The sequence below is a fragment of the Lycorma delicatula genome, chromosome 8 (assembly GCF_047948215.1).
Source record: "Lycorma delicatula isolate Av1 chromosome 8, ASM4794821v1, whole genome shotgun sequence".
In the NCBI taxonomy this organism is placed as follows: Eukaryota; Metazoa; Arthropoda; class Insecta; order Hemiptera; family Fulgoridae; genus Lycorma; species Lycorma delicatula.
In genome coordinates this window covers 67,879,173-67,895,474 of record NC_134462.1, presented here as the reverse complement: position 1 = coordinate 67,895,474, position 16,302 = coordinate 67,879,173, and the positions used below count along the sequence as shown (strand labels likewise).

The 16,302-nt window shown below is 28.4% G+C and overlaps 1 protein-coding gene across 3 annotated transcripts in view; it reads left to right on the top strand.

Moving 5' to 3' along the window:
- Positions 1-16,302, top strand: part of LOC142329369 (uncharacterized) — a 502,750-nt gene that overhangs the window by 436,590 nt on the left and 49,858 nt on the right. For all 3 annotated transcript variants that reach the window (XM_075373890.1, XM_075373889.1, XM_075373891.1), the window contains 6 exons: positions 553-684; positions 1,299-1,472; positions 2,831-3,071; positions 4,774-4,961; positions 5,892-6,121; positions 9,538-10,114. In XM_075373890.1, the coding sequence (XP_075230005.1) occupies positions 553-684; positions 1,299-1,472; positions 2,831-3,071; positions 4,774-4,961; positions 5,892-6,121; positions 9,538-10,114 (1,542 nt within the window). The remainder of the gene's footprint in view (positions 1-552; positions 685-1,298; positions 1,473-2,830; positions 3,072-4,773; positions 4,962-5,891; positions 6,122-9,537; positions 10,115-16,302) is intronic.

Sequence of the window (16,302 nt, the reverse complement as noted above, 5' to 3'; positions counted from 1 at the left end):
AGTGAAATTTGTGTTATAGATCATATTTTAGTGTGCTTTCATTTCTAAAATATGCTTAAATAGATTTTCTAAAAATACTTGATGGTAAAAACTAACTCCAATTTTGTTATGGAGTTGTCTTTGTGTTTGCATCATATTAAGTATAGCAAAGCCGTTCTAGCAAGGCACTTTCCTCTCTACTTACAGCCATACATCTATTCCTCTCTGCTAGCATCTTGCTATAACTACTCAGCTATGAGTTGCTTATTTTTTTACTTTTTATTTCTAAAAATGAATGATTAATCCTTAAAGAAAGGTTCACTGGAGACATTATTAAAAACAATGAGAAGTATGCCTAGACATTTACTAACATACTTCAGAACTTATAAAAGTAGAAGTATTATTAAGAAAAAAATTGTTGCTATTTTTACAGACTCAATTGTTGTTTCCAGGATTAAATTAATATTACTACAATTTTGCATTTGGTACTTATATTTTGAAATGAAAATATTATTATTACAATTATAAATTCAAAATTATTAATTAATGTATTTCATATTTTTGTGTTTTTAGATTAGAAAACATTTAACTCCATTAGAGACTATGGCTTCATTAATAGCAGCTGTAACACATGACTTGGATCACCCAGGTGTTAATCAACCATTTCTTATAGCTACATCTAACCACCTAGCTGCTCTTTATGAGGTTATAATTATTTTTAAATTACAGTTTTCTTGTTCTATCAGTAATTATTTAGCAGTTTTATTATTAAAAAAAAAAACTTATTAAATCTGTATATAAAAATTAGGGTATTGGTTTTGGTGTTTTACATACATATTTAAATTCTATTAAATAAAGCACCTAGTTTATTTTAAAAATAAAATACCCTAAAATGTAAAAAAATAATACTTTCCTCTCCTTTTTCTTATTTTGAATTTTTGAAATTGACAAAAAATTTAGGGTTTCTAAGTTGGTCATTGTATTTATTTTGGTTCTACTTCTAAAAGATGAAATTTAAAGAAAAAATAAAAAAAAAAATATTATATTTTACTTTGTAAATTGTTTACTGAAATCAGTTATCTTATTTTTCATAAGTCTATTTTTTTCCAAGAATTTTATTCTTGAAAAGTTTGACTCACTTTGATGTAAACTGAATTAAAACCAAGGTATTTTGATTTCACCACCATATCTTCAAGATTACTGATTTTAAATCTCTGGTTTTGTAAATTTTTGGAAGTATTAATACAGATTATAATTATTTTATGAAGTGGAATTATATATGATGTTTTTATAAGTTTTAATTTTATTTATGTTTATAGAACACATCAGTTCTTGAAAATCATCACTGGAGATCAGCTATTGGTTGTTTGTTAGAGAGTAATGTTGCTCAACAGCTGGATGATAGTATCAGGCCAGAACTAGAACGACAAATCAGTTCATTAATTTTGGCAACAGATATAACAAGGCAACAGGAATTCCTTACAAAATTCAAGGTAAATTCAAGGTCCATATAAGAAAAATATTTATTGTGATAATTGTAGAGATTATTGTTTACAGAAAAAACTGTTCATATACATTTGTCTTATTTGATTCTATAGTACTCTAAAAACTGTTATTTTGTTAAATTTTCATTTTTATATATTTTTTTTTCTGAAGGAAATGAAATTGTAGTTATCACTCAAATTCTAGTACTCGGTTAAAATCAGATTCATTATCCACAGGTTTTAAACTATTAAGTTGTTTTATTGTAATCGTGTCTTGCCTTTAAATGAATACACTGGTTTTCTAAACACGATGTTCTTTGATTATACGTATACGCATATTTGTTTATATCATTGGCCGTTTACGTCTCAAGTGACTGGATTAAATCATTTTGTTTTATTGAAAATATTGGGTTGTTTATTTACTCTGGGGTGGTAGGTATAAAATATTTTATTACAAGCTTTCACATAGTGTAAATCATTTGAATGATCACTTTTCATTTAGTTATCAAATCTAAATTCAAAAAAATCTGATGTGAACACCACATAACTGCCTTGCATGCCTATTAAATTACATACACACATTTTTCAAAATGAAAAGTACATAAAAGTTTATTTCATTAATAACTTCTGATTCTTTTTCATATTTTGTTTTTTATTGTTATTAAATTATTATTTATTGTAATTTTTTTTTACAGAGGTTAATAATTGTTAATAAATCAATATATTTAAATTTAAGAAAAAAATTTTAAAAAAAAGGAGGAGATGAAGTCTGATTCGAACCGATGTGCCTTCCCTTTGTAGGATCAAAATATTTCATTAATTAAAATTTTATTTGGCTATGACTCTGGAACCAATGAAAATTAGTATCACTCATGATATATCTTGAAAAGCTCTCAATGAGGGCTTGTTACTACAGTTAAGAAAAAGTCCAAAATCCAGATTTTTTTGGATTTTGGGCTTTTTTGGACTCTTTTGGCCTAGTCAATTGTAATCTAGTTGTACACAACTAGATGTTACAACAATCCTAAATCCAGAATTTCAAAATCCTATGGCTAATCGTTTTTAAGTTACACAAGAATCATATGTATGTACAGACGTCACGCTGAAACTAGTCAAAATGGATATTTCCATTGAAATCTGTAAACTGAGATTTTTTGCAATTACAATACTTCCTTTACTTCGTACAAGGAAGTAAAAAGAAGATGTCTTCTTGTTCATGTAAGAACTGACGGATTAATGTGATTAAAATATCAAACTAAAATAATGAAATAAACTTAATTTATTATGTTAGTTCTTGTCATGAAATTCAATAACTATGTTTTCTCCTCTGATTTTTTTAAAAATTATTTTTATTTATTTGTTCACAGAGGTACTTGGACCAAGATGAATTAGATATGAGTCGTGCTGATGATCGTCATTTTATATTACAAATTGCTCTTAAATGTGCTGATATATCAAATCCTTGTAGACCTTGGGATGTATCAAGAAAATGGTCACAAAAAGTTTGTGAAGAGTTTTTTAGACAAGGCGACTATGAACGACAATTAAATCTCCCTGTAACTTCATTGTGTGACAGACATTCTACATCTGTACCAAAGATACAGGCTGGTATGTAAAAAAGTAGGAGGTAAATGTGTATATTGGTTCTGTTTTTTAAAAAAATCGTGATAAATACATAAAAAAAAAGAATTACTTATTTACAGTTTTTAATACTTTATAATTTATTTATTTTAAATTACCTAGTAAAGACAGATACGATTTCAATTCGATCTTTTGGAATTTTTTCATTTTTTTGTTATGCTTGTGATACAGTTCCTACCAAACACATATCAGGTGTTTATAAAACTATGTGATAAGGTTCCTTGAAATTAGGAGGAACAAAATAATAATGTTTCATAATGGTGGTTGTCAATTTTCTGTTAATTTTCTTAGGGAAGATGGAAAGATGTTATAAAGGGGAAGTTGTCATTACCAATGCATTAATAATGTGGTCTTCACTCTATTCCTGATGTCACCCACAATTTCCAGTTTCTTTTGACAGCCACATTTTAGATATCTTATTCTTGTTTTACTCCATCTGTAAACTTAAAATTTGTTTTGGAAATTAATGAATTAATATTGTACATCATTGTGATTTTCTAAACAGTATTAAATGTAAAATTTTATGTTTTGGATAAACTTACTTTTTGTCATTTTCTTTCAGATTCCTTATATATATATGTGATTAGTGCTCATGTCACTACTAATACAATAAAATTATTTTTAGCTCTGACTTAATCAAACTTTCTCAAGTCAGTTACAATTTAAATTCTGTTTTATATTTTAATTTTTATTTTATTCGTCTTATTTTATTGAATAGCTAATTTTTTTAATTCATTCAAAAGTTAATTAGATCTAATATTTATTTACATACTGATTTTTTTTTTAAATCTTCAGGCCTACATTGATATTCATATAATGCAATGAAGCCAATTTCTGTGATTTGTTATTCAATTCTGCACTTCCTTTCTATTAGAATACAGAGAGGAAGAAGGAACTCTATTTTGAACTCTAAAAATATAATTAAAATTTATAAAATTAACTTCTGGTAGAGTTTAGATTTAGAATATAGGTTTGGATTATGAGAGGAGTGAGAGGCCTGGCTTTACTTGATAGATTCCTCAGTCCCTAGTTACTTTTGATGTGCAGCCCTGGTGTAGGAAACAAGTCTGTAGATGCCCATCTACAGAACTACCATCTCACCAAGTTATACAAGGAAGCACTGTCTACTGTTTTCTTAGTCTTTAGTTGTAGTCTAGTAGTGGCTAACACATTGTTATTTTCACCCAACTATTCCAAAAGCAGGTTATTGCCTACAAATGGTGTAATTAGTGTAGACTCTTGTAAATACAGAATAGCTGTATTGATCATTTTATGACAATTTGAAGAAAATAAATATGAATTGAGGATACTACCAATTCAAAAACCAAAAGCCATAATTGTTCAAAACCTTTTACTGAGGATGCTTTATGTACAAGTGCTTAAAAAGTAGATAGCTACATTCAAAAATAGTGAAATAAACATATGAAAAATAGTTATAAAAAGTAAACTAGATATATAATTTATTAGAATTAAACATAAAAGTATTGATATAAATAAGTAAACTTGAAGAACATTTACTGAAATAAATTAATAGCTTTGAAAATTGATAAAATAATAGTACATGAACTTTGAAGAACAAGTTGTCAAATTTTTCAGAGTATAAAAAATATTTGGTTGAGCCTTCATTGGCATATTATTTATTCATTATAACTACTTTTATCTGTTGCAGGTTTCTTCCGATTTGTTGTTGCACCTCTATTTGAAGAATGGCATAGGTTTCTTGGCACAGGTTTATCAACTAGTATGATGGGTCATCTACGGGGTAACCAAGCACGTTGGGAAAATATGTTACAACAAGAATTGGCTGAAGAAACAAGAACTGAAATATCTGAGGCTGATGAAATACCTGATGAAGAGGTAAATCATGTTTCTTATAGTGTAAAATAGTTAGATAAAATTTTGATTATGTTTCATTGCTCATGGAATTAACAGTGATTTTTTTGACAAAAGGTTTAATAATAACTATGTTTCAAGTTCTATAGTAATCAGTATTGTTTTATAAAATTGAATTTTATCTGACTAATAAGTCATAGAGCCATCAATAATCCTAGTTTCTGATATCAAAGGTTTTTTCCTAGGACTGTTAATATTTTTGGATGTTTTGTCTAAACTAATGATTTGAGTACTTTAGATTTAAATAGCCTATAGTATATTTATTTTTAATAATAATTGTTACCTCTCTCCAGATAATCTGTTCTATGTAATACTCAAAGCCTGATTTTTTTGTGGCACTGTAGTGTCACAATTTTTTTTTATAAAATTTTGGAAAGGAAGGATTGTTTACTCAAAATTATATTACTTACTTTTTTTATACTACAGTCTCCTGAATACAATCAGAATACGACAGTTACCATTGCAGGAGAAAACTTACTAATATATAGGACCATATTTCCAATTCATCTATTTCATTATTTACTTATGTTGTTTCTAAATAACTTTAAATATTGATTAATAGTGTTTAAATTTTATCGCTATAACTTCTGAAAATCATTCACTTTCCTTTTATGTATGACTCAGAGATGAAGTGATTTGAAATGATGTTATTTAAAGATATCTATAATGCTGTTACTGTTGCCACTTAAATATTTTAGAATATTAATATAGGATATGTATAATATATTTACTTATACAATTTACTCCATGCATTGTGAAAGAGATGTAAACAATCCGAATTAACATTTTAAACATTTTGTAGTTGATTTAGTAGAAACTGAGTTTGAATTGAACTGTTTTTATATCTTATTGTGATTTATGATACTGATTTCTTTTATGATAAAATTATTATAGCGTATGTTAAAGGTGGTTGAAGAAGTCGAGAATGATGACGACGATTTCAGACGTGGTTCTCTAGATGCTCAGACTGCAGCGGATTCAGTATTGTTAGAGAATGCTGGTCAGTCTGATCGTGTTGGCCGACGGCATTCTGTCCCTCTGAGTGTGATGCGAACGCCAACTATCCAACTTCCATGCACTATTGTTCGACGTGAAAGCCTTCCTGTTGCTGATCCACGCAGGAGGTTTGTTAATATAGATTTACAAAAAATATTAGCATGTTTAATATATATATATATATATATATATATACATAGAAAGATAGTCCGAATCAGAGGTATAGGTTTTCAGCGCCTGGAGACAAAGACAGTTTTCACACCCTCTTTGGCTCCCTCATGACAAGTTGTGAGCTGTAAGGAGGTCCATCATGCTTTCCCAGAAATTTTCAATTTTTAGAATATTAAAACCTACATTTCGTGGCATATTTTTAGGATTGAAAAGGATGAAAAAAGTAAAATAGTTATGGCAACAATAGTGCTTTAAATACATAATTAAATAATAGAGAAGGACAGAATAAACAAACAAGAATGCATATAAAACATCAATAAAGAATTATTTTGTACTAAATCAAATATAACATTGCAAAACTTAAAGTATTACTTTGGATATAGTAAGCTGAAAAGTTAACAAAAGTAAAAGAAATAGTTTGATGTAATGCTTTAGATGTAATTATGTAACTTCAAAAAGAAATTTTCCTTGCCTTTGCTGTTGCAAATTTATCAATTAGTTTCTCAAAATTTATGTTGTCAGTAACCTCCCGCTCAACACTCAGCAAAGCCAAGGCTGACAATCTATTCTGTTCCATGAATGATCTCAGGTAGGACAGGATAAGTTTTAACCTACTAAAAGACCTTTCACATCTTGCAATGGATGTTGCAATAGTCAGTAAGATCTGAGGATCAATTTTCAGATTTGGAAATGCATAATCCCTACAGCACAATGAAGCGAAGCAGGTCCTCTGGTAGTGAAAGCTTAACATCAGCCCTTGTCTTGAGTAGCATTGGGCAGTCCATTATTTCACTGAACATCTCCAACCCATCCAAGTTTGTATCATAAAAGCTAACCATAAAAATGCATCTCTGTTTCAAGCTACTTTCATTATTGTGCACTTAAGTTTCTTTATATCTAAAGCCAAAACTAGAATCCATAATATTTAACATATCTAATGATGTCTGACATTTGTTCTTGTTAAGCACCATCAAGAGTTGAATCAAATTATTCCATAATATTTGGCTCTCTGGATGTCATACACTAGTTTTTCTCTAACTGCAGATGCTAAAAGCTGGATGAACTCATTTTGTGTTTCTGGTTTAGCTTTAAAAGTTATATAAAATTTCCAGCTTTCCATGACTCTCTCGTTTTTCAGTTTCAGTGGTACTTTTTCAATGGCCTTTTAGAACTGAATTTTATTTATTTTATACAGTAAACACCCTCTTAAGTACTTGTCACCATTTTTCCTTCTGTTTAGCAATTTTATTTTGAAGCTGTGCATCTATTAAACCTTCTTTTTTTTATCAGCCTCTTTGCATATTGTGAAAAAATCCCATTGCCTTTGGGAATTTTCAGTGCAGTAATTTTTTCTATTTTTTCCGAATTATTTAAACCATTTTCAAGTTTCCAGAGAACAGCTACTGACTGCATCTTTTGATAAGAAAAGCAGACATGGAAAACAGAATACTGCACCCTTAACAGGGGAATACACTAACCCAGATCAACTCATCATCTTATACTCAGTACTTTGTGGGTAAATCATATTCAGAATCTGGTTGTTCTGATTCTGAAGATCTGCTTTCTTCCACTTGCAATAGTAGTTTTTGGTTTTTTACATTATCTTTATTTTGCTTCATTATTTTGTTATACATTGATCCATTTATAAATGAATATTGTGAGTGTTATTTTATGGTTGAATCTGTGTTTATTGACACTCATTATAAATTATAATTTTTTTTACAAAATTTTGTTCTTTTTTGATGTGTCTGAATATAAACATAAAAAATTTGTTCTTATTTACTTACACATGTGTATATTTAACTATTCTAATGTTCATATTACAGCTCTATTTATGCCTGAAGTTCTGTGTATAACAAATTCTTAGATCCTTCCCTCTTACTAAGCTCACAAAACTTTGGTGTTTGATATTTTTCATTACTTTGACTGTGAAGAATTATTGAACACTTTTATTGTTACAATTTACTATTCTTAAAGGTGCAGTTTTTATAAAGATGCAGTTTGTTTATAGATTTCAATATATTTTTTTCCAGTTTTTTAATATTACTGGAAAAAGTTTGATACTTCTTAATCTGATGATATTTTTCTGTTATTTAAAAAAAAAAATTAGGAATTTAATTTTATATCTACCTTAATATATTTATTTATTCTTATTGGATACCTTTTCTAACATTTATTCATACAGTTAGTTATGTATAGACACAAATTTAAAGGTGTCACAAAACATGTATATATTTCACTAATAATGTAGATAATTATATTGTGTAAAAATTCTCATAGAATGAAGCAAATTCATCTGTGTTAATAGTTAGTATAATTTTGATGTATTTTTATTAAATACAGTTTTTATTTTGAAACATTTCTTTTAAACATAAGATCATGAAATACCATATTTTGGAACTTTTGTACATAATTTAAACTAGAAGAGAAAAATGTATTATAATATAGGCCTATAGTTGTAGGTACACACATGCACACACACACACATTTATATTTATAAATATATATATGTAAAAATATGTGTATGTATATATACACACATGAACATGTATGTAGAAAGCATGGTTATAAAATGTTAAATTTTAACGTATAATTTTTTGCACCATGTTATCAGCCATATCTTGTGTACGGAAAGGAAGTTTGTGTCCAAAAATTAGATTTTCTCAAAAAGAAAAGAATATATAGGATGTATTACAAACTTATCAGAACTCAAAATGCAAAAAAGAATCAACACAGATTAATAAGTAAACTAAAAATTACACACCAGTGAACATGTTCTATGTGGTAATATATGTTTTATTTATGTATTAGAATTATATGAAACTGTAGTTTATTTATAAATGTTTAAGGAGTTCCATAAGGAATTGTTGCCATTACCAATTAAAATATTTTTCCATGGCAAAAGTTGTTCTAAAACGTCCTTAATTTATTTTTTGTTAAGTTTGTAATTACTATTAGTTATTCTTCATTAATTTCTTTTCATGATTTATCCAGTTGGTACACCTGTAATTTCACTATAAATGTAGTATTTATATTAACCTTTCCATTCTATTTTAATTGAGATACTTAAAAAAACTTTATTGTTGAGAGACAAGATTATCAAAGAGTGTTGTTTACAGTTTATGACTGCTTACAAGTAGCTAAAGTATCATTTCATTTTCTTAAGAATTCCAAGTCCTGATGGCACCATTTGACAGAATTTGAAAACATTGTAGTTATATATCCTTTCTAATATTTTCCACCATCTGGTGGAATTAAATTTTACATTTACTTTATGTATCTGCTGTCATGTTAAAATTGTTAAATTTAAAGTAAAATTATAAAAATATCTATAATCATTATAAACTTGTATGTATTCTGTATAATTTTTTAGGATGACTTTGGGTCCAATATTACACCTGGAAGAGGATGAAGAGGAGCTTCAACAGTTATCAATGGTGTCATCATGTAGCAGCAATGGGTTACAGAAATCATCAGAGTGTGGCAGCGGAATGGATGAACGGCCAGTCAGTGCTGAAAATCTGTTACCAGAACCTAGTATTGCTAGTATTACAACTTCAAAGGAAGCAACTCGGTTACAAAGTGTGCTTCATGGTTCTACACTTGCACCTCCGCAATCTCGTTTACCCTTAACTCGTCAACAAACGTTCCCACCACTTCAACCATATGTTCGTGTACGATATATGTCGACTACCGGTGAATTATTGGTCGATCATTCATCTTCATCATCATCTTCAACATCATCATCAAGATCTAGTGCAGGTGCTGGTGAACGGACAGAATCGGATTGTAATGGTGGTGTGCTCAAACGTGATTCTAGTGATGATAATGTGCCATCAGATAAACAACCTAAAGTTCCAAAATTAATGAGAGAAAAAGAAAATGTTGATCCGCGTAGAGACTTTGATTTGGATTTAGTACCTGGAAAATCTAGAAGAAATATACCACAGGTCTGTAGCCAGTATAATTTTATTTTTAGTTGTAATAATTATCTTGCTATTCATTTTTATTTTTATGATAATACAATTTCAATTTTAAGTGGATCTTTTTTATAAATTTTTTATTATTATTATTATTACAGTTAAATAACTCATGATTCAGTAATCATTAATTATTAATTCATTACATATTTTAAAATTTGTAGATTTATTTATTTTTTAAGTTAACTAGTAATAAAAGAATTAATAAAATTTCTTTCTTTTTTAAAGAATAAGAAAGTCGTGATTACTGAATGAGCCATTATCCTTTTTCTGCATGCTTTATGATTTTATTACATTTTAGTATTTTAATGACCTTACAAACAGGTTGTCTACATTTATGGTTTTATATTCTGTACAGATAAACTCAGATAACTAATTGTTCAGTTGTGGTAATTTTGCTATGATTTAAAGTAATTTTTTCTGCTAAATAAACATGCGAAAAAAAAGTTAAATACTGCAGTAAGTATACTATGCTATGAATTACGTAAGGAGGAACAAAATGGTATTTAGCCTTTCAACAAAGTCATCACAATTTACCTTTGAGGAGTAAAAACATAGAAGTTAACAGTAGAAAACAAGTGTAAAAAATCATTCTCAGAATGCAAACTTAAGAGCAAGTATGTAAAGGACTTTGGCCTTATCCAGTACTCACAGCTCAAGTAAATTTTATTAAAATTACAGGATATAATATAAAATTTTATTTAAAAAATTAACTTTTTTTCAAATAGAATGAATTTCAGACAAATTAAGAAAAAATGAATTAATGAAAATTTAGCATTCTACAAAATTTAATTTCTTTTACAATTGGTGATGGACTAGAACTTTTCAGATTTGTTTTTCTCAATGAAAAAAGAAATTATTTAAATTTTTAATTTAAAAATTTTTTTATGACATTTTTTTTACTTTTTCAAATTTTTACTTCCTTGTACGAAGTAAAGGAAGTATTGTGATCATGAAAAATTTCAGTTTCCAGATTTCAATGGAAATATCCAATTTGACCATCCCTGAATCCATTTAACTAGTTTCAGCGTGACGTCTGAATGTACATATCTATGTAATGTACATATATATGTATCTCACTCACATAACTGAAAAACAATTACCCATGGTTGAAATTTGGAAATTGAAATTTTGGATTTAGGACTGTTGTAACATCTAGTGATGCATTTTCCCTTTTGATTGCAATTGACTGAACCAAAAGTGTTCAAAAAGCTAAAAATCCCCAAAACATTGGACTTTTTTTTAACTAAAGTAATAATTCCTCATTGAGATCTTTTCAACAATATATCATAAGACTCATTAGAGATGCTACTTATTAAGAATATAGTGGTACTTATAAGGTTCCAGAGTTGTAGCCAAATAAAATTTTAATTAATGAAATATTTTAATCTTACAAGGGGAAGGCACATCAGTTTGAATCGGACTTCATCTTCTCTTTTTTTTAACTTTTTATTTTAATTTAAGTATATTGATTTATTAATAATTATTAACTTCTGATCATAAAAAAAATTTACGATGAATAAATAATTCAATAATAACAAAAAAAATATGAAAAAATATCAGAAGTTTTTAATGAAATAAAATTTTATGTACTTTTCATTTAAAAAAAATGTGTAAATGTAATTTAATAGGCATGCAAGGAATTCATGTGTTGTCCACATCAGATTTTATTAAATTAAGTTTAAAAAAAGAATATAGAAGTTTTGTCTTTTACTGAATTATTTTTTGTGAACATAAATTGATCACTTAGTTTGTTTGAAGGCAGTTCTTTATGTATTTCTTACTTTTTAATGAAAAATCTGAATTTGTATAAGCCACTAAAAATGATTTTCAATTACTTTTATTATGTCACATTTTTGAAAAGTGCAAAAATTATTAAATTATTACCAGTAAACGTTAAATTTTCATTATAAAAATAATTTATATTTTATCTAAATGAAGCCTTCATATTTTTTTTTATTTAGGTTTTTTACTTAACTGTTTTGTAGTTATAACTTAAACCTTTACTTAATGCTTGGATTCATTTGTTGGAAGTCTTAAAAAACTCAGTCTACTGTATTTAAGAAAATCATGGACTTACATGTGAACGTACTTGTGGATAAAGTACAGAACGTCCTTTCATTTTAAAATTGGTTAAAATTTAAAAGTACCAGTTGTACTATTATTCAGGTGGAAGAAAAACTGCATGTAGGACACAATAACTAATTTGATTTAGTTTGTTAGAATTGCTCTTTGAAATATGTGCAATGCAATTTATGTGAAATATATGCCGTGCAATTTATGTAGTGTTAGGAACAATTCTTAATTCTACCTGTACAAAGAAGCTGTACTCAAGCCATAGCATTAATTATACTTTACGAAATTGTTATAAATTTTTTTTGTATGTTGTATGTTAACAGCAAGAAATTAGTGGTCAAATTAGTTAACATAATTTTTTGTGAGTAGAATAAGTTTGAAATATTTACAAATTTATTATTTTATTACTTGTCTTTCTGTAAAATTAGATCAGTAATTTGGCATTTGGTTCAACATTATTTATTACCTACATCTCATATTTATTGAATTAACATAACAATATTTACAGTAATTTAGAATTAACTTAAAATACTTTAAGTCTTTCATATAATTATTAATTAATTACTAATATCTGATTATTATATATATATATATCTTACACAAATGTACGTTACATCTACAGGCATAATTTTTACAAATACAAATAATTGTGTATTTATTTTGATAGGGAAATTTCAAGTTTTCCAAAATGTTTACTATATTTTTGAGATAATACATTACTTTTAATTGTATTATTTCTGGCTATATTTCAAATAACCATCCTGCCAAGAATATTCAGTGGCAGATCATTCATTTACTTTAAATGAATCAAACATCTGCAAGCCAGTTATTAAAATTTTCAACAACTATTAAACCTTTTTTTTGTAATTAAAGTGATAGTTAATAGTTTAGTAGTTGGGCACTGAGATTTCTATCTAGTTACAAATAGTAACTGTTAACACATGTACATTTGTTCCACCAGTTCCTAACTTGTGATTCTTTCATTTTTTGTGAAAATTTCATTTTTTTCTCACTAATCACAGATCTGTGATAGTCTATTTGTTATTTATAGTTATTTATATATATATTAACTGGGACCCCGAATAGAAGGCCAAGATACTACCACTCCACCACGGAGTTCAGCATATCTTAACTATACAAAGATCATAAATAGTTATAAATATAGTACCAGTTTATTAAACAGGTGGATGTAACAGAACCTATAAGTGATGTAAAGACTATAACAAAAGTGGATAAAATTTATTTATTACTGGTCAACTTAGTATTAGAATAGTCTGCTCATATTTAAAATAGTGATTGTAAGGTGCAGAAGGTTTTGGTTGATTAGTCAAGGTTTGGACCAGACATTGTCAAACATAGTACATGATTCTACACAACCGTGTTCATTCATATAAGCTGCATTTTTATTTCATAAATAACAGTGTCAACAATTAAATATTTAGTAAGCTTGCTTATTAATATAATAGCTAGGGTTCACATTTTGCCCCTGGTTTTTGTAAATGGTTGACATTTTGGTATTTTATACTGACCTTTAGAAGAAAAGTATGGTATTACTTTCAGTTGCATGATGGAACAGGGGGTAAAAATGAATTTTTTTTATGTTTAAGAATGAGGAGTGCAAATAGCATTCACTTAAATTGGGGTTTCCTTATATATATATATATATATATATATATACACAAGGTGTGTGAGAAAAGTAATGAGACTGACTTACCAAAGTCTGACTTTACTTACCAAAGTTTTTATTTTTTTTCAAACAACAATATTATCCCCTTCAAAGTAGTTCCCTTGGACAGCTATACACCGGCAGAGTTGTAGTTCCCACTCCTGGTAGCAGCACTGGAAGGCTTCAACTGGTAGGGCTTTTAACTGGTCGGTCACATTCTTTTGAATGTTCTTCAGAGTTCCTAAATGACGTCCTTTTAAGACATGTTTCAATTTCGGGAAAAGGAAAAAATCACAAGGACTCAAATCAGGTGAATAGGGGGTTGAGGAACCGTAGGACTGTGTTTTGAGGTCAAAAATTCCCTGATGGAAATGGCCGTGTGACACGGGGCATTGTCATGATGAAGCATCCACTTGTCTGCAATGTCTGATCTTATGCAAATCACTCTTTTCCTGAGCCTTTTAAGGATATCTTTGTAAAACACTTGGTTGACAGTTTGTTTTGGAGGAACAAATCCTTTATGCACGATACCCCTTCTGTCAAAAAAGCAAATCTGCATGGTTTTGATCTTTGATTTGCTCATTCGACATTTTTTCGGTCGAGGCGGAGTGTGCCACTCTTTGCTTTGTTTCAGGATCATACTCAAATATCCAGGATTCATCATCTATGATCACATGATTGAAGAAGTCTTGGTCATTGTCAATCCTCTCAAGAAGATCAACACACCTTTCTTCGATTGTCCTTCTGTTCTGTTGTGAGGTTTTTCGGCACTACTTTCGCACAAACCTTTTGCATGTCCAAATCGTTTGCCAAAATTTAATGTACAGTGAAAGTGTTTAAATTTAACTGTTCACTCATCATCCTTATTGTTAAACGACAGTCTGATCTCACAAGAACCCTCACACGCTCAATGTTTTCATCAGATTTTGAAGTTGAAGGTCTCCCTGAGCAAGGTTGGTCTTCAACATGTTCTCGGCCTTTCCAAAAATGATTTGTGCCAGTGGAAAACTTGTGCTCTTGATAAGCAATGTTTCCCATAGGCTTGTTTCAACTTTTCAAAGGTCACACTAGCGGATTCCCCAAGTTTAACACAAAACTTGATTACAAAATGTTGCTCTAAATTCCAATCCTCCATTTTCATAACACACAACTTCACTGATGGTGCTGTCAAAAATAATGTGTTGGCTGAATGGAGTTGTAACTCGTACTGAGCATATGAAAGGGATGAACAAACCGGTCCAGCACAGACCGGTAGACACAGCATTGCCAGATCGCTCGCAGTGTTACCAATCTCATTACTTTTCTTATACACCTCGTATGTAGGCTTATGTTCAAAGTTTTGTGGCTTAAAAATCGCCAAAACTACTAGATCAATTTTGTTGAAATTTAGATATGATGTAGTAGGGTATCTGAAGTTGTGCGTGTGAAAATTTTATGGAGATTGGTCGAGTCTATTAGTTGAGTTACATTCAATTTAAGATCAAAAGCATTTGAACATGGCAATTTAGAAATATGGTTCGTTATGATTTTTGCAAGATGGAGCCGTTTCTTTATCTACGATATATATTGATAGCAATATTAAAATAAATTAAGAAAAAAAATTATTTAAAAAATTGGGCTTTTGCACAGAATTGCACAAAAATTTTAGTAAAATCAGTTACTATTGTACGAGTGTGACACATTAAAATAAAGGTACCTCCACTTTAACTATTCCACAGAAATCAATCAATAAACATAAATTAATTAAACATATCTCACCAACTGAGAGTCAAATTAGAATTTAGTTCATCTTAATCTTTTTATGATTATTATAATTTATATACATTAATAATCATATGAATAAAAAAATACTTGTAGGTTCTGATCATAGAAAAGAATAGTTGCAAAAATAACACATTTTAAAATGTATGCTCACATTGATAAAGAGGAATACATTCTAAAAAGCATTTGATGTGTATGTATTTCTAAATTAACGAAATTACAAACAAACATAACATGAGTAAAATTTACAAAATAGTGTGTAACTGTGATAGTACTTTCAAAGTATTAACTTTTATTTTTATCACCTCTGACATGCTTTGGCTCATCTTTTAGTGAGTTAAATGAAAAAGAAATGTAAGAGTAAGTGAGAAAATGTCAGATTCTTGGCAGGATTGTTTAATATAGCAAAACATTTAATTTTTAAACACAAGATAACAGTTATAGAAAATAATTTAAGAGTTTCAGTTTATTATTAGTATAAAAAATAAAAATTATATTAGTTGAAAATAATTAGAAAACTATTTATATTTCCAAATTTAATTCAAGTAAAAATACTATGCACTCAAGTAGTTTATTACTGTTATTAAGAGAAATATTATTACAAAATTAAACAGTGTGTAGAGAAATTTCAGACTGTTACGGTTGGCTATTCTGA